Source organism: Notamacropus eugenii, chromosome 3, assembly GCF_028372415.1.
Source record: "Notamacropus eugenii isolate mMacEug1 chromosome 3, mMacEug1.pri_v2, whole genome shotgun sequence".
In the NCBI taxonomy this organism is placed as follows: domain Eukaryota; kingdom Metazoa; phylum Chordata; class Mammalia; order Diprotodontia; family Macropodidae; genus Notamacropus; species Notamacropus eugenii.
Window position 1 is genome coordinate 152,651,219 of NC_092874.1, and position 20,476 is coordinate 152,671,694.

General features: G+C 37.2%; 1 protein-coding gene across 2 annotated transcripts; it reads right to left on the reverse strand.

The window, feature by feature from the left end:
- Positions 1-5,494: 5,494 nt before the first annotated feature.
- On the reverse strand, positions 5,495-19,968 carry PSMC2 (proteasome 26S subunit, ATPase 2). 2 transcript variants are annotated; one of them, XM_072653137.1, is made up of 12 exons: positions 19,321-19,968; positions 17,631-17,668; positions 14,578-14,659; positions 14,010-14,109; positions 12,928-13,059; positions 10,039-10,111; positions 9,548-9,643; positions 8,676-8,840; positions 7,678-7,765; positions 6,063-6,265; positions 5,879-5,975; positions 5,495-5,789 (listed from the first exon to the last, which is right to left on the reverse strand). In XM_072653137.1, exons 1-12 carry the CDS (start codon positions 19,388-19,390, stop codon positions 5,632-5,634), a joined length of 1,302 nt encoding a protein of 433 aa, XP_072509238.1. In that variant the 5' UTR covers positions 19,391-19,968; the 3' UTR covers positions 5,495-5,631. The 2 variants fall into 2 exon arrangements, with proteins under 2 accessions (XP_072509238.1, XP_072509239.1); XM_072653138.1 differs by lacking the exons at positions 17,631-17,668; positions 19,321-19,968 and adding an exon at positions 16,367-16,405.
- Positions 19,969-20,476: the final 508 nt, after the last annotated feature.

The window sequence follows — 20,476 nt, forward strand, 5'->3', positions numbered from 1 at the left end:
CCAGAGATTAAGGATTTTTACTTTTGTAGGTAAATTCTATTAGTTGAGGACTGCTTGATTTGGAGGGTGAATGAAGAATCTCAAGATGATGTGTCACTTGTAACTTTTCTGTCCAATTATTTCCCAAAAAAATTACTCAATCTCTTCTGCAGTTTTGTGCATAGAATGTATATCTACTACTGTATATAGTTAATGTACACAATGTTCCTTTCTAATGAGGATGAGCTCCTGCCAGGTGAGTGGAGGTATGTCGGTTGATTTTTTGATCTGATTATCATATAGCCTTCTAGTAGACATGACTGAAAGGCAGAGAAAAGTACACTTTTCTATTCAAGTACTTTTTTAAAAAACAAAAGTAGAACACTTCATTATACAACAAAGCATAAAAATTGAGGAGTGAAGTAGGTAGGTACAATTTGGTACCTTTCTCAGCAATATAGGTTATCAGTCACAGCTTAATTTAACCCTGGTTTTGTCCTCAGATTTTAAACACTTCTTTCACCTTGTCCTGAATCTTTATACTCAAAGTAGAAATTCTTTTCTGGCACGTTAGTAGCTGGGCTACATCAGGCCACTTTGCCATCTAAAGCCCTTACTGTTACACTTATACTGTAATGAGACCTGCTTGCTTGTCAGGTAAAAGGCCTTAGAACAAAGGCAGCACATTTCCTGGCAACAGTGAGTTTTCCTTTTCTGGTGTCTCCCTTTCTTGGCCAGCCTAATGAGAACTGTCCAAAGGAAAAAATGTCTGTCCTTCAGTTCCTAGCTTCCCTTCTTCTCCAGATTAGTACATCGCAATGTGATATTGCTGGTCTACGTGAAATCTTAAATCTTCTCCCCTTATTTCAAATCAAAATATTTGTCACTTTCCTACTGCTACTTCCAACCTGCCCTAATCAAATTTCCCTTGGTCTCTTTTTGTATTGTCCTTTCCTTAGTAACCATCATACACAAGATCAGATACATCTGCTTTCTGATACAGAGTGCCTTCTGAAAGAGCATGTAGTTACAAAATTTCAGTTTATTCTAGAAACTGTTTTCTAAAAGGCCTGTCATCTTTTTCAGTATCAGAGATTTAAACGGAACTTAATAAGAATTTTAAACAGAGATATAATGTGCTTTGGACCACATATGCTTTAGCACCAATAAAAGTCTAAAAGCAGTACCTTGTACATTGTAGGTGCTAAATATTTGTTGGTTAACTATTTGATTCCCTATCTTATTTTAAACTTTTCTGCATTTTTTATTTCTGTATCATATTATTTCTATTCTTTGTTTTTAACAGAATTCTGACATGTATATAAAAACTGTTGGAGAAAGTCCTGTGTGAGGGGAGGGGAATGTATTTTACTAAAATCAGTATTTTTGTGTCTTCAAATCTGTTACACCCAAAAATTAAGGTCCCTTTGGGATAAAATGTTTATGCAGGATCGTGGGATATGTTAAAATTACCTATTTTTACAGCAAATGGGATATATTAAAATTACCTATTTTTACAGCAAGTGGGATTGAGGGATTTTACTGTACAGGGGGCTTCATTTTCTTTATTGCTTTGATACCCCAAGACATTTAAGTTGCTATTTCTATGGCTTTCCATACTTCATATCATTTTGCCTTCAGATTTAGAAAGTCATGGATGACTTTTAGGCTAATATTACCCAATTTCTATTCCAAGCAATTTATTAACGGCTTTGGAACCTCTCCCCTGCCATTGCAATCTTTTGTTACAATCTGGAGGATTCTTGTAGTAAGGATAGACCTGTGAAAAAAGTAGTCGTCCAATACAGCCTGCCCAAGTCCTACTCTAAGTAAGGTTACCATTGCTGATCTATACAGAAGTATGGGTATGATGTCAGTGTATGAATGCATGCTTGACTTTCAGCTAAGGGGTCAGAGAATTCTCAGTACCAGATACACGCGACCTTTACACAGTCTTAAAAGGTAGCTGGTGGGAGGGTTACCCTTGGTGATTAGCAATCCACACTTATATTGTACTTTACAGTTTACAAAGTGCTTTCCTTCTACCTCGATGAGGTAAGTAGTATATTTTCCCCATTTTACAGATAAGGAAACTGCACCCAAGAGGTATGTTGAAACACTAGTATCGTGGAAATGGTATTCAGCTTGGAAACATCATCTAGATGTTTCAAATCACAGCTCTGATACTAGTTGTGATCGTAAACAAGTCACTTAAGTTCTCTTGAACTTCAGTTTCCTCAGCTGAAAAAAAAAGTGTTTAAAACCTGTGTATTTCACTAGGTTGTAGTATGGATAAAATGAGATGACATATGCAAAGCACTCTGCAAACCTCAAAGTGCCATGTAAATGTCGGCTATTAAAGTTACTTGCTCACCACACAGCTAGTCCACGGTGGAACACATCTTTATAAAAATTTAATACTCTCCACACCATCCATGCTGCCTCTCAAAGCTCAAGCTTACAAGGATGGATACAGCTCCTCTTTGAGTTCTCCTACACACTGCTTATGCCTAACTTTATTCCAAATACCATATCCTGTGTACCTCCTTATTCATATAACTGCCTCTACAGAAATGAAGAAAAGTGTATTTCTATATGTGATAACTCACCTTTTTGGTGTGGGAAGTATATTGTCTTCCCAGGTACGTGTGTCTAAGAATGGGTAGAAAGATGGAAAGGAGGCAATAAATTAAATTTGGCCCCGGTGAGGGGGGTGGGGTGGGAGGGGCTTGTGTCTCTGTGTGTGTTGTGGGGAGGGAGGGAAAGGGTGGGTTGTGTGTCTTTGTGTGGGGATTGGGGGAAGGGGTTTGTATCTACTTCTGTGTGCCCCTATGTGGGGATGGGATAAAATGTCTGCCCAAGTAAGGGGTGGGAGTGTGTGTGTGTGTCTGCCCCTTTAAAGGTAATAATGCAGTTTCAATTCTGAAATCATACAAGACTGCATGACATTTGATTATGTCTGCTATAACCAATGCAAAAGTGCTCTAGGCCTTCTTAATACCGTATAGTTTCAACAATACACTCAGGAGGAACAGTTGCCTTGGTATGTCTAAATTCCTACTAATGTAACCAAGAGCTGAAGACCTATGAAAGTATTTAAAAGCTATTTAAAACATAGCAAATTAAAATACAACTGTAATACTGGTTTGAAGTCAAAACAATATAAAATTGTTAAAACATTCAAAAGCCAGCAATATTCCAAATACCCTTACTGCTCGATCATTTCTCAAAGTAAGGTCTACATTGATTATCCAAATGACTTGGTATAATCTGTGCTCACAAAACCACAAGGGAATAAGAATGGCTCACAACTCTTCCAATATACCTTACATTTTGTATAAGAAATGTTTTGAAAAGGTGTATAAAAATTAGTTTTTATATACCCACCACATTTTACAGGCATTAAAGAATATGTAGTATTTGAAAGAACAGTGACTTTTGAAGCAAAATTTAATTTTGTATTTTGAATTCACTAATTTTATGGACTTTGAAATGTGGGTTTTCATACTTTTCAACCTGTACTGTTTTGATATATTCATCTATGTTGGTCTTTTTTTAAACTGCCCATTCCTGAATATTTACAGGAACTTCCCACTTTTCATTGTAAAACATTGTAGAAACAGATCAAATATTCTCACAGGAAGATTTTTTTTTAATCAGGTGTAACATATCTGACCAAAGACTCAGCTTTAATTAAATCTTAGCAATGGCCAGCTGCATATCATAAAAGCAGATACCATAAATACAAAAACATTACTTGTTAAGCAGTTAACTATTATTTAGTATAAACAACCAACATCTTAAAATAATCAGTTGTCTCCTTGGTATCTGAGAAATTGAATTTCTCCTCCGTAACTGAAGACAAAATTTGTTCAGAACCTATTTCAATTTTCTTTCCATTACAAGTAAAAGCTTCCTTATACCATCTCCAGACTGGAGCTTAAAGCTGACTTTTGCATTTATTATTAGAATCTAACATTATTGTTATATGTGAAAGTGAAAAGATTGTTCAGAGCATGCCCTATTATTAGATTTACTTAAATCAGAACATTACTCAAGTGTTCTGCTTATCCCATACACTTCTTCAGTCATCTACAACTTTATTTTCAGTTTAACCTGCTATTGGGTTACTTTGTTTTACAATTCAAGAAAGGTACAGAGCAAGGGGAATGACTAGAAGTAGGAAAAAGAAAAGCAAGACTTGTCTGGTTCATTTTCTGTGTGAAGTATCAAGAATGAAAACTATGGTTGAGCTTCAAATGTCAGTATTTGATACCTTTTTCATTTTTAAAACTGTATAATGTCCTTTTTTTTCTATTATTTTCCTTGTGAATTTAAAATACATTTGGCTACTGGATATCTGTGTTGTTGTTGGTTTTTTCCCCCCATAGTTCATAGGTTCATAGATTTGGAGCTGAAAAGAAACTTAAGGGTCAACTCTAAAACACCACCACCACCCCTCCACCCCATTTTACAGAAAAGAAACTGAGGGCCAAAAAGGCTATGAAACTTGACCAAGTTTAAACAGAAAGATCTGAACTTCATTCAGGTCCTAAGTAACATATAATTAAAATATCTGTCCATCTTTTTTTCTTGTTGAATAAGCAGGCTGCAAAACTTACTTTAAAATACCTAATTAAGGGCTTTTAAGAGTCTATTTAAAGTTCCAGCAAGCTCTACAAAATGACTTTTAATTGTTAAATCAAAGCATAGAAATTTAATTGTAAAATAAAACTGTAAGAGCTGCAAGGGCCATAAAATCCAACTTAATAGTCATTCTTTCTACATCCCCAACAAGCGATCATCCTGCCTTTCTTTGAAGACCTCCAACAGGAAGCAGCCCCATCTCTTCCCTAAGATTTTAGGATAACTTTGACAGGAAATTTTTCCTTATATGGAATTGCAATCTAGCTCTAAAGCCTCCTCCATCCAGGTACCAGAACAGCGGGATGGGGTGGGGGGTGGGGGAAGACACCTGATTAACTACAGCAGGGTTAGCCCTGGGGATACCTACAGCTCTGAGCAAGAGACAATCTCTCTGACCAGTGTAGTTGCAGGAACTGGCACTTTGAGACTCTATCAACACATCACTTGCCAGCCTTTTATACAGGCAATTGTGGATTATCCAAAGGTGAGTGATACTCTTACGGATCTTATGCCAGGCTGTATTTCATCTTTTCTTGTTCTGCCTTGTCACTCAAGTCACTCCATGGCCTATCAATACCAAATGTAGTTCTTACTTCATTGAATACAGTCAAAATGCCAAAGAAAACTACTTGATATCAAGTACTCCCCCTTCATATTAAAGAAAAAAAAGTATGTATAGAGGGAGAAAACCTTGACATGCTTGATATCCACCACAATGGTTCCTGTTTTTATCTCCTGATGACACCAAGACCTAAAGTGGTTGTGGTATCAAAAAATAGAAAACCTTTTAACAATCTTTCTATAAACTTTTCCCCCTTTTATTATCCTACAAAAGGAGCAAGTCTAATAAAAGAAAAGAAAAAAAACCAAACTTTGGAAAAAGTTTATTTGTATATTAAGTACTAATTACGATGGTTAAACAGGTCTACGAAACTGACATTTTTCTTTATACGAACAAGTTATTCCAACTGAGAAGCAGCAATATACTTTGGAAATTTCCAAAAATTAGTTGTATGTCATGTAACGGGGAGTAGCACTGAATTTGGCATATGATTTGATGACCTTATTCACAGCTTCCAGGAAATCTTTCTCAGTGGCAATTTTTCTTCGTGCTCTGATTGCAAACATCCCTGCTTCAGTGCAAACACTTCTGATTTCAGCACCTTTCAAATATAAAAGCAACTTTATTCAGATACTGAATAAATACAAAGTGGACAGAATAAACATGCAATGAGTAAGACTATTCACATACCAGTGCTATTGGGACACAGTCGTGCTAACAACTCAAATCTTATGTCTCTTTCAACACTCATTGAACGAGCATGAATCTTGAAAATATGTGTCCGACCCTAAAAACAGAGAAATAAACATTGCTAAGATCACAGAAATGTTGGGGGGAGAGGGGAGTACTTCTAAAGTAAAAATAAATTTCTTACCTCCAGATCAGGTAAGCTAAATTCAATCTTTCTATCCAGTCTCCCAGGCCTCATCAATGCTGGGTCCAAGGTATCAGGTCTGTTGGTGGCCATCAGTACTTTAATATTACCTCGAGGATCAAATCCATCCAGCTGATTGATAAGTTCCAACATGGTCCGCTGCACCTCGTTGTCACCCCCAGCTCCATCATCAAAACGAGCACCTAAAAAGGGTGAAAATTATTAGGCTGCATTATTTCATAAAAGGTAGATATTATTGTAAAATTTGATCATTTTTACTTTCTGTATTCACTATGCTGAGAAGGCATGCAAGAAAAATAGCAATTTACCAACTAAATTTACCAACTAAAAATCTCGCAAATCAGTTAAGAGTAAATATATTCCAAAGCTTGTAAATAAATTTAGCCTATTCCTGTGACTTTTCTCCATTATTCTTTTCTTCTTCTCAAAGACAGGGCTGGGACTTCACAAATCCTAAACAAATGACTCAAAAATCAACATGGAACATTATGCTTAATGTTCAAATACAGAAATACCTTATTAAAGGAATAATAGGTCAATTTCTTCCCCCTTTTCCCCAATGAAGAACATAACCAGTTATATCTCTCTAAAATAAATCTTATTTTAATGTGAAGCTTTATTCAACATAAAATTCCTAAAAGTAGGTGCATCTGAAATGGCCTGATAAAATTTCCATTTAAAAATTACTCTTATTGTGCAACATCTGAATATCTATCTGGGTAACATTATAGCATGTTAATCCTGTATAAGGAGTACTAACAATGTAGGACTAATATATTGCTTTCCTAAACTACTGAACATCTCCAGCATGGTACAGTGGAAAGTGTTCTAACTCTTCCACTTTACCATTGTCCGTATAAATAATGGGGTCGAACTAAATGCTCTTCCTGGTCCCTTCTAGTGCTAAATCTATGATCTTAGGATCTTTTACAATTTCTAATACAAAAGAACATTGTTATAACACAACTTAGAACTGCATAAATCTGGATATATCCCACCAGCTTAAATGAGATGCAGCCCTTCCCCAGCAAAATAAATAGTTCCCTAAAGCTCTCTAATTTCTATATGTGATATACTAAACTGTACAGGGAACAGAGTAACAGTGTAGCTTTTTTAAATTAATAGTGAAAAAGTAGCTCACGTCACATAAGCATAGCTATATGTAGTACAATTAAATCATATCCCCTGAAATTATATATAAAAAAGTCAAATGTAAATGAATTTGTAAGTTAGATATTACCAAAACTGTGCACCACAACACTGTCAATTTAAGTCATTTTCACTATTACACAACAGTGGAATGGTGCATGGTATACTAACCCAAGTATTAAAGAGCCTACTATAGTTGCAAAAAGAAAAAGACCCTTCTATTAGCTTTTTCAAGAAGCTTATCTAAATACTACCTATTTTACTTTTGCTTCTATAACTCTCTTAAAATATTAGTTTTCTCAGAGGTACGGATCTCAAAGATGTTAGAGCTGATAAACAAGTTAGTATACAGCACAGTTAACATACTGTAAAGATTTCTATATTTTCACCTTATAACTCTTGCAAATTCTGACCCCAAAGTAGCTTTCTTAAATATTATTCATACCTCCAATAGCATCAATTTCATCAAAGAATATAAGGCAAGCCTTCTTGGTTCTGGCCATTTCAAAGAGCTCACGGACCATTCGAGCCCCCTAGTGAGAAAAAGATGAGTTGAGACACAAAACTCAGTGTCTGCCTGATAAAACCTTAAGCAAAAATAGCGCTACTATTTTTGCAATGCTACAAAAAATATCTACTAAAACTCAGCAATTACAACATTCTGCTTCTTTAAGGCCCAAGTATGACACTTTCTTTCCAGGATTCATCTACTCATTCACACAACAATACTATCTTCGTGATCATGTCACCCATTAAAGGCAGACAATACCTAGAAGTCTGAAACAGGTCAGATTAATGTCCCTTAAAAAAACAACCACCCCACACCTCGGCCAAAAGTCCACTTGCGATACATGATACTCTATACGTAAAAATTCCAATACAATAAACTTCTGCCTGGTATTCACTGTTATGTAACTTTGGCTACAGTGATCAGTGATAAGTGTTTCCCTTTCCATTATTCTCAGTCCCCACCTAGAGTATAAGTTTCAGAACTCACAAATTCATCACTGCCACATAGACCACTCAAAGAACTGCTGTTAAAGAACAAAGAGCCCAGGCTATTTCATGCAGCTAGAAGTATTAACACTGTACAGAAATACTGATTGCCTGAAATGAGATATTACTTTAGCCCCTTTCCCCCTGTACTTGTACTGCATTTCTGGTAATGTTTGATCTAACTAACAGGATCACAGAAAGCTGCATCTTTCAACTGGTTCCAAGAAAGTATGTGCTGCTCCAAAATTACTGGAAAGTATGGTTAATTAAAGCAGTATAGTTTCTGAGCTGCTCAACTATACAATGCAATTATTAATCATTCAATTAACTGTCTTGTCCCAGGCACATAGAAGTGATCCAGGTAAATAGTTTTTTCTTGTTTATACCCTGTATTATAAATCTCCTGCCAGATCTGCTTCTGCTTTGTTCATAATAAATTAAATTTACCTCTCCAACATATTTCTGCACTAGTTCAGATCCAATAACTCGGATGAAGCAGGCATCCGTCCTGTTAGCAACAGCACGAGCACAAAGAGTCTTTCCAGTTCCTGGAGGACCAAAAAGAAGCACACCTTTGGGGGGTTCAATTCCAAGGTTAACAAACCTTTCTGGCTGCAAAGACAAAAATTTAATACTAATGCATAAGGAAGAATTTTGTATATGCTTATTTAAGGCCAAAATTTTCAAAATTAAATCTTACGTACTTTAAAGGCGAAATTTTATCTACTCTCTGGCCTTGGATACAAAGAACTGTCACATATTATTATGTAATCTATATAACATCATAAAGTTCTCACTATTCACAAGGTCATGGTGAAAGTAGTTTAAAAATTTATTTACACTTCATGCTAATTTTGATAAAAATTTTAACCAAAAACTTAGTACCTTTTCTCTATTTCAAGTAGTTACCTAGCTTCATATGATGTCCAGTCTCAAGTTTATGATTATTTTATTACGTCGAACTTTCCAACTTAATTTAAACCCGTTTCTTATTGCTATCTTTAGACCAGTTACTGGTCTTGCTCCACAACAACCCTTCAATACACCAAAAGGTAAGTAACATCTTAGTTTCTCAACTTCAAACAAACAGTTCCTTCAATTTTTCATCATATGCCCTCTTCTCAAAACCTTTAAATCTTCTCCTTGCTTTCATCTGGACCTTTTATTTTCTTCCCTATTTCAAAAGAATGTTTGTTCTTTTTAAAAACTGCTTACACTATGAAGAAAGAAATCATTAAATTACAGAGGCTCAAAAAACACCTATGTTCAATCATCACTTCATACAAAGCAATTTAAAGCTGAATAGAAATACCCCTTACATGAAGCAGTGGGGTTTCAACGACTTCTCTTAGCTTCTCAATCTGTTCTTTGCAACCACCAACATCACTGTATGTGACATCAGGTTTTTCTTCCACCTAAGAGGGAAAAATATACAATATATTTTAAAATTTCAGTTCTGTGCCCCATCTAAAAATATAGACTCATAATCCAAAAGCAGAACTTGAAGCAAATAAGGATTTTAATAAATATGAAGCGTGTAGACCACTGACTTGGAACTCCCAAACAATCTAAATTTTACAGTACTGTTAGGAGTATGAAAATATGTAAGCCAATCAACATTTTGCAATACATCCTTTTTTGGACTACTTTGCAAGACTATTAACCCACTTAAGACAAAGCTCACAGGTTTTGTTTTAATATGTTAATGTATATATGTGAACAGTCTGCTAGTCACAAATTTCAAAGTTTTTCATGATGAGTTAATTATATTTTAAAGAAAATGAGACTTTCGTATCTCGTAGTAACTTACCTGCATCATGGTAACTGTTGGGTCAATCTTGGGAGGCAGGGGAATATGAATTTGATACTTATTTCTGTCCACACTGAGGGGGGAAAACAAAAGCCTCACTCAGACATTTTCTAGTTAAGACAGAGAGGTCAGAAACATGCTCATACTGAACTATAACATGGTTTGGTAGACTAAAGACAGTTGAAGAAAAGGAGCCTACATCAATGTTTGTTAAACAGTTCTATGGCCTTAGGGCAAGTCAATCAAATCTCCATTGGCCTACTTACTATGGCAATCACAATCCTGACTGCTTTGTTATAAATAACTTATTATGACTGAAATTTTATGTTGGAATATAATTTTCCAAATGTTTTCCTAATGGGAAATCCATAAAGACAAAAACAAGCTTCTTAATATCTTAATATATTTTACTTCTGTATAGCATTTTAAGAATGTTTAATAAGGGCTTATCATCTATTATTTCATCTCATCTTTATAACAATCCTTTAAGAAAATTAAGGCAAAGACAAAAAACAATCAAATGGCCTTCCTAAAATCACTCCATTACTTAGTGACAGTACTACAACTGGAATTCATTTACATCTAATTCCCATGTCATATGAGCACCAAAATCCTTTTATCTTAGCTAGGTCAAACTATTTAAGCGGCTTGGTAAACTAAATTACAAAGTTCTTCTCCTTAAGCTTTCTTCCTATGCTGACTCTTTTTGATATCTAGAGCCATCACTGAGATGTAACCAATCAGCTTCAGGGTAGAGGAATGGGAGCAAATAGAGGGATTCAATTGAATAAATACATATTAACTACCTAATGTGTGCTAGGTTGGGATGCAAAGATGAAAAACAGGCCCTGCCCTGGCAGTACTTATCATTCCAATGGTAAGTTGTGACAGGATAAAGGCTATAGCATGCCTACTATAAAGTATAATGTGAAGTCAAAGGAAAGATCTAGGCAAAGTATGGTAGGGAGAAAGGCAGGAAATCATTTGAGGGGAAAAGAAATAATTATTTAACAAGTGCCTACTATATGCCAGGCACTGTGCTAAGCAGTTTTCAAACATCTATCTCATTTGATCCTCATAACTCTGGGAAATAGCTGCTATTATATGATCCCCATTTTACAACTAAGGAAACTGAATGAAGCAGAGGTCAAATGATGTGCTCGGGATCACACAGCTACTAAGTGTCTGGGGCCAAATCTAAGCTCAGGTCTTTGTGACTCAAGGGCCAGAGCTCTATCCCTTGCACCACCTAACTGTATCTAAGGAGGATAAAGGGTCTTGGAAGAGACAGGACTTGAATCAGGATTTGGAAGAGAAGGATTTCAAAAGCAGAAATAAATGTGCTTATTGTCAACATGGGATCTAGCTTGTACAAATACATAAAGAAAGTACAGAACAAAATTGAGAAAATTTTCCAGTGTAGCTAGAAAGTGGTGCATGAAGGAGAATAGTATAAAATATGGCTAGAGAGGTAAGTTGGAGCCAGAATATAAAGATCTTCTACGCCAGGTTAAGAAGTTTGCATTTTATAGTGGCAATAGAGTCATTAAAGGCTTTTCAGCAGGGACATGATATGGTCAGGCCTGGGCTTATCTTGGAAAAATGACACTCTAGTGGAAGAATCAGAAGATTTGGCAACTGATTGGCTGTAGGGAGTGTAAAGAAGAAAGAGTCAGTTTATTCTGATATTTTGAGTTTGGATGATGGGGGTATCAGCAACAGGAAGAAAAGACGGAAGCAGGTCAAACTTCAGATGCCAACAGGACATGTAAATAAAATATTCAACAGCTGAAGATGTGGCACTAAAGGGAAAGAACAGAGCTGAATATCCAGGCTCAGAAGCCATCTTCATAAGAGTGAGTAGGTATAGAGAAGAGGGATGTGCAGAGAGCCTTTAGACACAACCACATGAGAGGGCAAGAAACCTACAAACCACCAAAGAAAACAGATCAGAATGGAAGGAGAACAGGGAGAAAGTAAACTTTGGAAAGCCAAGGAGGTGGTTAATGGTGTACAATGCCACAGGTCAATGAAGATAAGGACTGAGAAAAGGTCATTTGATTTGGCAATTAAAAGACAGCTGCTCCACTGGAGTAACAAACAGTCACTGTACTGATTACAGTTTTCAAAGCTGCTAAGTTTTTATAGTATTGTTGTTACTATATATATTATTCACCTGGTTATGCTCACTTCATTCTTTAGCAGTTTAAAAGTTTTCAAAATTATTCACTTTCATAATTTATACTGTTACAGTATAAACTGTTCAATGATGAAACATAATCTATTACAGAAAGGTGATACAGAATACACACACACACATACATGTATATATATGTTTCTCTATATAATCATCAGAGATTTGTTTTGTTTGACTATACTTATGTTACAAGAAATTCGTTTTTCTTTTGTTTCCCAATGGAGTAGGTAATGGAAGGGAAAGAAAATATACTTCTATCTAAAAAAATATATAGTTGGGGAGGTGTTGCCACAGACTTGGAATGCTGCATGTACTTTCAGATACAGTCACTGTATAGTTAGTTTTATTAATTGTTTTAGTTATGAGAGACCTGTCATGAAGCAGAGGTGTTCTACAAATGTTGGGAAGGTAAAAAACAGAACACATCAATAACACACTTTTTAAAGAAAAGGTCAATGGTGACCTTAGAGAGAACAGCTTCAGCAGAAAGGGGACCTACAGCAGACGGCAGGGTTTAAGGAGTTTATGATGAATTAGTGGAAGCAGCAAGGGAAGAGGGATGCCCAACAGCAGGATTTCACTGATAATAATACTTGGAATACAATGGCCTTGAATAAATTCATTCAAAATAAAGTAGGCACTGTGTCACAGTATCTGGAGTGAAAGAAGAGGATAGTATACAGACATCTTACCCAACTCTCATTCCTTCTTCAATGTCAGTAGGTGCTACTTGATCACTGAGATCCACCACAAACTTGGCAAACTGCTTCACATTGATAATGTATTTTGGGTCCTCTGAATCAGCATTGATTATCTTTGTACACCTAGCACAGAAATACTTATGATTACAGTGAGGAAAGGACACCATATTGTAACAAGGTAATTGGATTCTATACTGTGGACATACCATACAAAAGTAAATTGAAACCTGAAGGTACAACTACTGCTCAAGGTAATATTACTGAAAACTAAAAATGGTGAGTTACATAAAGTAAATAAAATCAAAGGAAGCTTTTTCTCAAAATGCCTCAATTCAGACAATGTGAAACACAAGGTTGCATATACTAATGGCTCCAGTTCTAATAGCTTGAAATATCTCAAAGTGGTTTACATGTATTATGTCACTTGGGCCTTGTAGGAACTCTGGAAGCAGTTGCTTCAGTTACTATTATCCTCAATTTACAGATGAAGTTAATATCAGAGAGGCTAAGGGAGGTACCCATTATCATAGACAGTAACAGACGTGGAAGTGAAATCTAGGTGTGCCTCTCCAAGGCTGACACTCTTCTTCTACACTAGGCTGACACTGCTTCTCATGTCACACTGCCATTCTTTGGAACAGGAGAAATCATTATATGTACATACTTATATTAATGAATAAAGGATATGCTATATTCCCATAATTCCCTATACCCAGAGAAGATTGTAAAAATAAACACAAACTTTATCAAACAAGACATTGTATAGAGAAAACAACCACTCTAACTAGTTCACCTGATCAACAAATCAGAAAAATATCTGTGTAAAGAATTAATTTTTCTATCCTATTTTACTAAAAAGCTTCAATGTATAAAGCTGTTCTCAAGACTGCTAAATCACACACACACAAAAACCAATTCCTTTATGTCAACAATCCCCAAGGGTCAACTCCAAAGAATTTTTGTAGAAAGCCTAACCTATTTGGAATTTAGAATGAGAAACTCTTAAGAGATACTTTGATTAGACTTTGTGAAGTCTAATAGACTTATCTTTAGACAAAGTTAGGCATCATTACCTTGCGACCTGTAGTGGTTGTTCACTCTGGAGGGTCTGCTTATCTGCAGCCAAATCCCAAAGAGCTGGGGGAGCCAGGCCAGTGTCTGACTCTTTAATGCCTAGAAAAGAAATATTAAAGTCATTGAAAAGTGTTATATTAACCTGCTCTGAAATAAGTATCAATTCATATTTTAAGAGTCAAATTTAAAATTTGTAACTGTAATATTTACTACATTTCAAATAACTTAAAACAACTTCACAATAAGATAAACTCCATGTAATAAAAATACTTCCATGCCTTAGACAATTGTCTATTTATTATAATAAAATCAGAATTCATCCAATGAAGTGTACTAAATTGGGATTTGGTCTGGAAAATGCCTATCTCAAGGAAAGTAGCTGTATCATAAATATACAAGCATTGTAAATAGTTATATAGGACAGTAAAACAGAATGCTAGTTAAATAAAATGCAACTCAACTTGTTCAAAAAGAACAAAAATCCAAAAAATATACATTTAATGAAAATTAATTGAGTTCAAATTCTTACTCACTTACATCATTTTTGAAGAAAGAGAGAAAACATACCAGTGAGCTCATTGATTTTCTTAAGAAGTTGCTGGATGTCATCTTCTACCTGTTTAATCTGTCTAGAATAAGTGCTCTGGCCCTAGAAGAGAAAATAATTCTAATTAGTCCAAACAACTATAACTTATAAACTACAGCTAAAACCTAATTTAGGATGGGGGTGGTCTATGATTCTGTTATTTCTTACTGCCTCCAAAGTTATAAGACTAACAATAATAATATCTGTATCATTTTCACACTATTCCCTTCAACTACAAATATAGTCAAACCCTCTATTACTCAAGGTTATAAGCAAAAGCTGTGCCTAACATTATCAAAAACCCTAGCTACCTCAACAAATGCGAACTAGGCAAAGATTCACAACATAGGGTAAAAGCTTATATTTTTCAGTCATCTCTATGCTACTAATGTAGAAATCAACATCTGCTATGTAAATTGTTTCAAATTCATTAAATGCAGGAACATATAGTCTTGATTACATATAGCAGGAAATAATGTGTAATAATTTATAAAGGACAATAATTTCTTATTCTGAGCTACTTATAAAATCTCAATAATTTACTGTTGTAATATAATCGGCATCCAACTCATAAATCTATAGACATATTCATATCTCTTCTTTACCAAACTCCCACTTCCATGGAAGGCCTAACAGTCAAAAGGCATGCCAACCCAAAGGCATGGTTAATTCCAATATTAAATAATGTAATCTCAGGAAATAGTGTTATCATTATGGTTAAGGATTAATTCCAACATGGCAATCAACAACATTTTTACTTTTCATGTAAGAATGTAAAAATTGTCACATCATATATACATGGCTCCAATGGTTCTCAAAGTATGATCTGAAGACTTAAAGAAATCCCTAAGACCCTTTTAAGAGATCTACAAAATCAAAATTACTGTCATAATAATACTAAGACATTATTTGACTCTCTTTTGTCATATGATTCAACCAAAATAATATGACAACATATTAAATGTAGAAATAAATGAGAATACAATTGTCTTCTATGAAGCCAGACATTAGAGATTTGCAAAAACATGTAAAACAGTGTCATTCTTCTTAACTTTTTTTTTATTTTGGAAAAATTATTCTTCAAGGAAAATATTATTTATGTTAACATGGAATGGGTTTATTACTTTTTAATGAATAAATATTATAAAAATGTATCCTCTTTAATTTCTTTTTTTTAAAGTTTTAATTTCCAATACAGTAAAGCTTGATAGCTATAACTCATAAAAAGAAAAATGCTCTTTGAGGTCCTCAACAATATTTAAGAGTTTAAAGAGGTCCTTGAGACCAAAAAGTTTGAGAAATACAGATCTTACCCAATGTTCTTTGAAGCAGATATCAAATACATTGAAGTTTATAAGACAAATGCTCTCTAAGGTGTCAACACTGGAGGCTAAAAATACTGCTATATTCTTTAACAGTCCCATTATGAGTCTATGTCTTTTGTTTATCTGAACTTTCCTTGAATCTATATTTTTAGCTTGCACTATCTCTTATCATGCTGTTCCACACATTTACTAGCCCACATATTCCCTTATTCTAGTCACCTCGGTCTCAGTGACCACCACCCAAGTTTACTTTACCTCCATTCCCAGTTCCCCACTCCCTCATGATCTCATAGTCTCCAATCACATCCCCTTCTCTGTTTTTATTCTTTCAGACTGTAAAGTCTTGAAACTTTGTTAGTCTATCAATATATGGCAGTCATCTATGACCTCCTAAATCCTTAATCTTGCACTTAGCATTTCATGACCTTGAAGAGCTTAGTGTTACCTGGGAACCAAAGAGTTTCACCATGCATTCTCTTCTCCAGTTCAATTATACTTCATGTATCTGTAATTTTGTCAGTGGTGAAGGATACTCTCCCCACCAAAGAAGAACACATATATCTTAATTATAAGATGGTCTTTTAAGAGATACTATAGTCAAAAAAATCCATCATTCTGTGACCAACCTGATGGTAAGCCTCTCTAAGGTAGTCATTAGACAATACACCTATGAGCCATCACAGAGCCTATACATAAAACCTTTCTAGCTTGGTAAGCCCAGCCAAAGTTTGCACTCTGCTGGCGGAGATTTCATAGACCCAAAGTGACTTTACAGCAAACATGAGAGTAGGCCTTTACTGAGATCTAGTTAATTTACAAAGGCACTAATTAAAACTAATCTTGGAATTGATACCTAGAAGATCAACCCTTTACTTTTCTACACATACAATTATATTAATCCCCTAGACTTTGTTTACTATCTCAAAGACTCTTCAATCTCTAAGACAACACTGTGCCTCAAATTTTTGATGTAGAATTTTGGCAAAGATTTTTTTGGAAACTGACATTATATCAAGGTGCATGCAATTTCTCCTTGTAAATACCATATCTTCCTTTCAATAAATATCATGCCATTCCTCCTAGATTATTTTGGAGTAAGAATTTAGTAATAATACCCTTTATTAAAGAGCCCATGTCTTTTTTTTATTCTTTGTTACAAAGGAAAATTCACTGAGAGGGAGAAGAATACATGTGGAAGAGAGATAAGAACAAAAGATACCAACAACCACCTTTTTAAAGAGTCTGTCCAGTATGAAACTTCCCAGAATATCTGGAAACCTTTTCCTCATCGTTAACTTTGTGGAATAAGTAAGGAATATTTAACGGAATGCAAGTAGGACAAGAGATCTATTGTTCTGATAAGCTTAAGCTATTAAAATGGTTGAGATCTCCCTTGACATTTTTCAGTTTTTTTCAAAAGAGCAAATCCTTTGATATAAAAGACTAAGAACATATTCAATGAAATTATTTTCAAGACTTGCTATGAGCTACTTATGTTTATTTTCATTCACATTCAAAAATATGTGAAGTTTTAGTCTACTCAGAGAAACTATCCAAAAATCAGTAATACTTTCAAACACAAAATTGAAAAATTAATTTCCTTTCCTTATTATCCACATGCTAATGATCCTTACTGAGGGACCGTACCATATTAGAATTCTAAGTTACACTTAACATTTCCACATTTTTCAGTAATACAAATAACTTACATAAGTTTTCAACAAGGCAATATCACCTTCATCCAGTGCTGAAAGGAGAGAGACAATATGTTAGCTTTAAGATCAAAAAACAATAGCTGTGGTTTTTTTAAAGGGAATCATCTCAAAAAAAAAAAAAACTTGGAATTTTACTGGAAATTTCAGGAAACAACTAAATACAACAGATCACTTTAAATATGATCCATATACATAAAACAATGATTATAGTTATCATTAAGTCACTCTACCCAAAGGATAAAACTAAAATTGCAAACTGGCCAATCAATTCCAGGATACAAGTCTCCAGGACAGTTTTCCAACAGGTGTCCGGGAAACTCCTTGAGTTCTCAGTTTCAAGAAGATGCTTCCAAAAAGAGAAAGCAGGAAAGCTGAAGCAGGAGCTGGAAGAAGCACTCCTTCGTTTAAAAGGTACTAGGAGTTACAGGTATTTAAAGATGGGGGGGGGGGAAGGGGAACAAGGCCAGGGTGGTAGATATGAACACATGAGAAATACAGTTTGAATATGAGGTATGAGTAGAGTAGAAACATTTTAATCAAAATAAAAACCTGGAGAAGACAAAATAAGGAAGCTATCACCACAAGGCAAGAGGGATCACAAATCATTCCTGGTCTCTAAATACTTCAAAATCTCCTAAAAAAAAAAAATACCCCAGTTCTACCACTCAGTGTGAGGCACTGGGCAAGCCATTTAAGTTCTCTGGGAGCTTACTCTACTAATGTGTAAAATTCCTAGACTTGGGGAACAGCGGGGGGAGGGGGGCTTGGGAGGAAGGGAGGTTTTAAGGTCCTTTTCACATCTAAATTGCAGGATCCGAGCCCCACAAGAAATCATTTTGACAGGAGAAAATAGCACAAAGCACATGGGAAAGAAGCTAGGAAGTCTCCAAACACTTCCAGGACAAGTAATTTTTTTTAAAAAATGCGTTAGGGAACACTTAAGGTGATTATAATGAAAATTGCTCAGACCTCAACTAAGAACAGACTTCCAAAGTCCCTTGACTCCTCTCCTCCCCCCGCCCCCGGCAGCAACACACACACACACACACACACACTACACACACGCATACTTGCACTACACACACACACACACTACACACACGCACACACACGCACATTACACACACGCACACACACACACGCACACACTACACACACGCACACACGCGCACGCACACACACACACACTACACACACGCATACTTGCACTACACACACACACACACTACACACACGCACATTACACACACGCACACACTACACACACGCACACACGCGCACGCACACACACACACAAACACACACACACACACACACACACACACACTACACAGACATACGCATCATCCCCAACTCCAGCCCGGACACCCCACGGGGGCCGGGAGTGTGACCGTCGTCGTCGCCCTCCCCCTTGCTAACCTGGCTCAGGCCCCCCGGGACCCGCTCAGCTCGAGTCTGCTGAACAGATACAGAGTAAGACCGATCCCAGAGGTCAGAGATAACACGAAATGCCCTCCCTTTACACAGGGCTTGGCCGGACCCCTGCGGCGGACCAGGGAGGGAGGCGGCGGCGCCGCGGCTGGGCCCTCAGGCCCCTGGCCGCCCTCCCTTCCTCTGCCCCTTCCCTTCCCTCTCCCCTCCCCGCTCTCCCTTCACCCTGCCCGTGCCGCTGCAGTCCGCTGACCTCGGATGGGCTTATCGTCCTTCTCCTCCTCTTTGGTTTTCCGCTGATCGGCGCCCAGGTAATCCGGCATTTTGGGACTCGTAGCTACCTGGGTTCCTAGGAGCGATTACACAGCAGCTTCCCCCTACTTCCTGCTGCCCTACCTCATTTCCGGTCCCCCTACGGAACTGGTGCCGCAGCTCATCGGTCCGGCTCCCGGTGGGGCCGGGCTCTGGCGCTGTGGGGGATTTCGGGGAAAGTCCGGGCGGAGTCGGGCTGAGCTGGCCTCCCTTCTCTCGTCCCAGGGGCCTCAGCCACGCGTGGTGTTTACACGGGAAGCTCCTTTTTGACCCCATCCCAGGACAACCTCCCTGACCCTCAGAGCAGCCCCACGGGGCTACCCCGTAGACAGCGAGCTCCCCGTGGCTGCAGGTCTTCAAGCAAAGACGAGGCCGTTTGTCGTCGGGCAGCGCGCGTTTGTGAAGCTCCTGCTACGTGCCGGGCACTGCGCTAAGCCTTGGGGATGCGAAGAAAGGGAAGGAAAAGCCGGCCTTAGCTCAGTCTGACGGAGGGAAGGGGAGGGGAAGGAGGGCAACAAGGCCATGCACAAACCCTTACTAAGCGGGAAACAATGTAACACTTCCTGCCCTCTGGGAACTCGAGTTCTACACAGGGGGTTTATTCAGACGCCAGGGGACCTGACGACGTAGGAGGCGCCTTCCAGTCAATGAATTTTAAAACCGGGCTAGGAGCAGCGGGAGGCACCCAGGAGCGCAGCCCCTGGAGCCTGGGTCTGCAGGCAGGAAGACTCAGCTGGCCTCTGAAACTTACCAGCCGTGTGACCCTGGACAAGTCACTTCACCCTGCTGTCAAAGGAGCTGGAGAAGGAAGTGCAAACCACTCCTGCATGTTCACCAGGAAAACCCCCAATGGGGTCACAAGGCGTTGGACAGGACTGAACAGCAATGTGGCCCTCCAGGGAGACTTCTCATGAGATTCCTCCACTGTACAAAGCTCCGTTGGGCAGGAATCATGTACAAATGTAGCCTAAACTATAATAATCTATAATTTCACATATAACTATAATAATCTATAATTCAATTCAACTAGCTTAAGTCTTTTCACATGTAAAATGGGGGTAATAATAGCACTTACCTCCCAGAGTTATGGGGAGAAT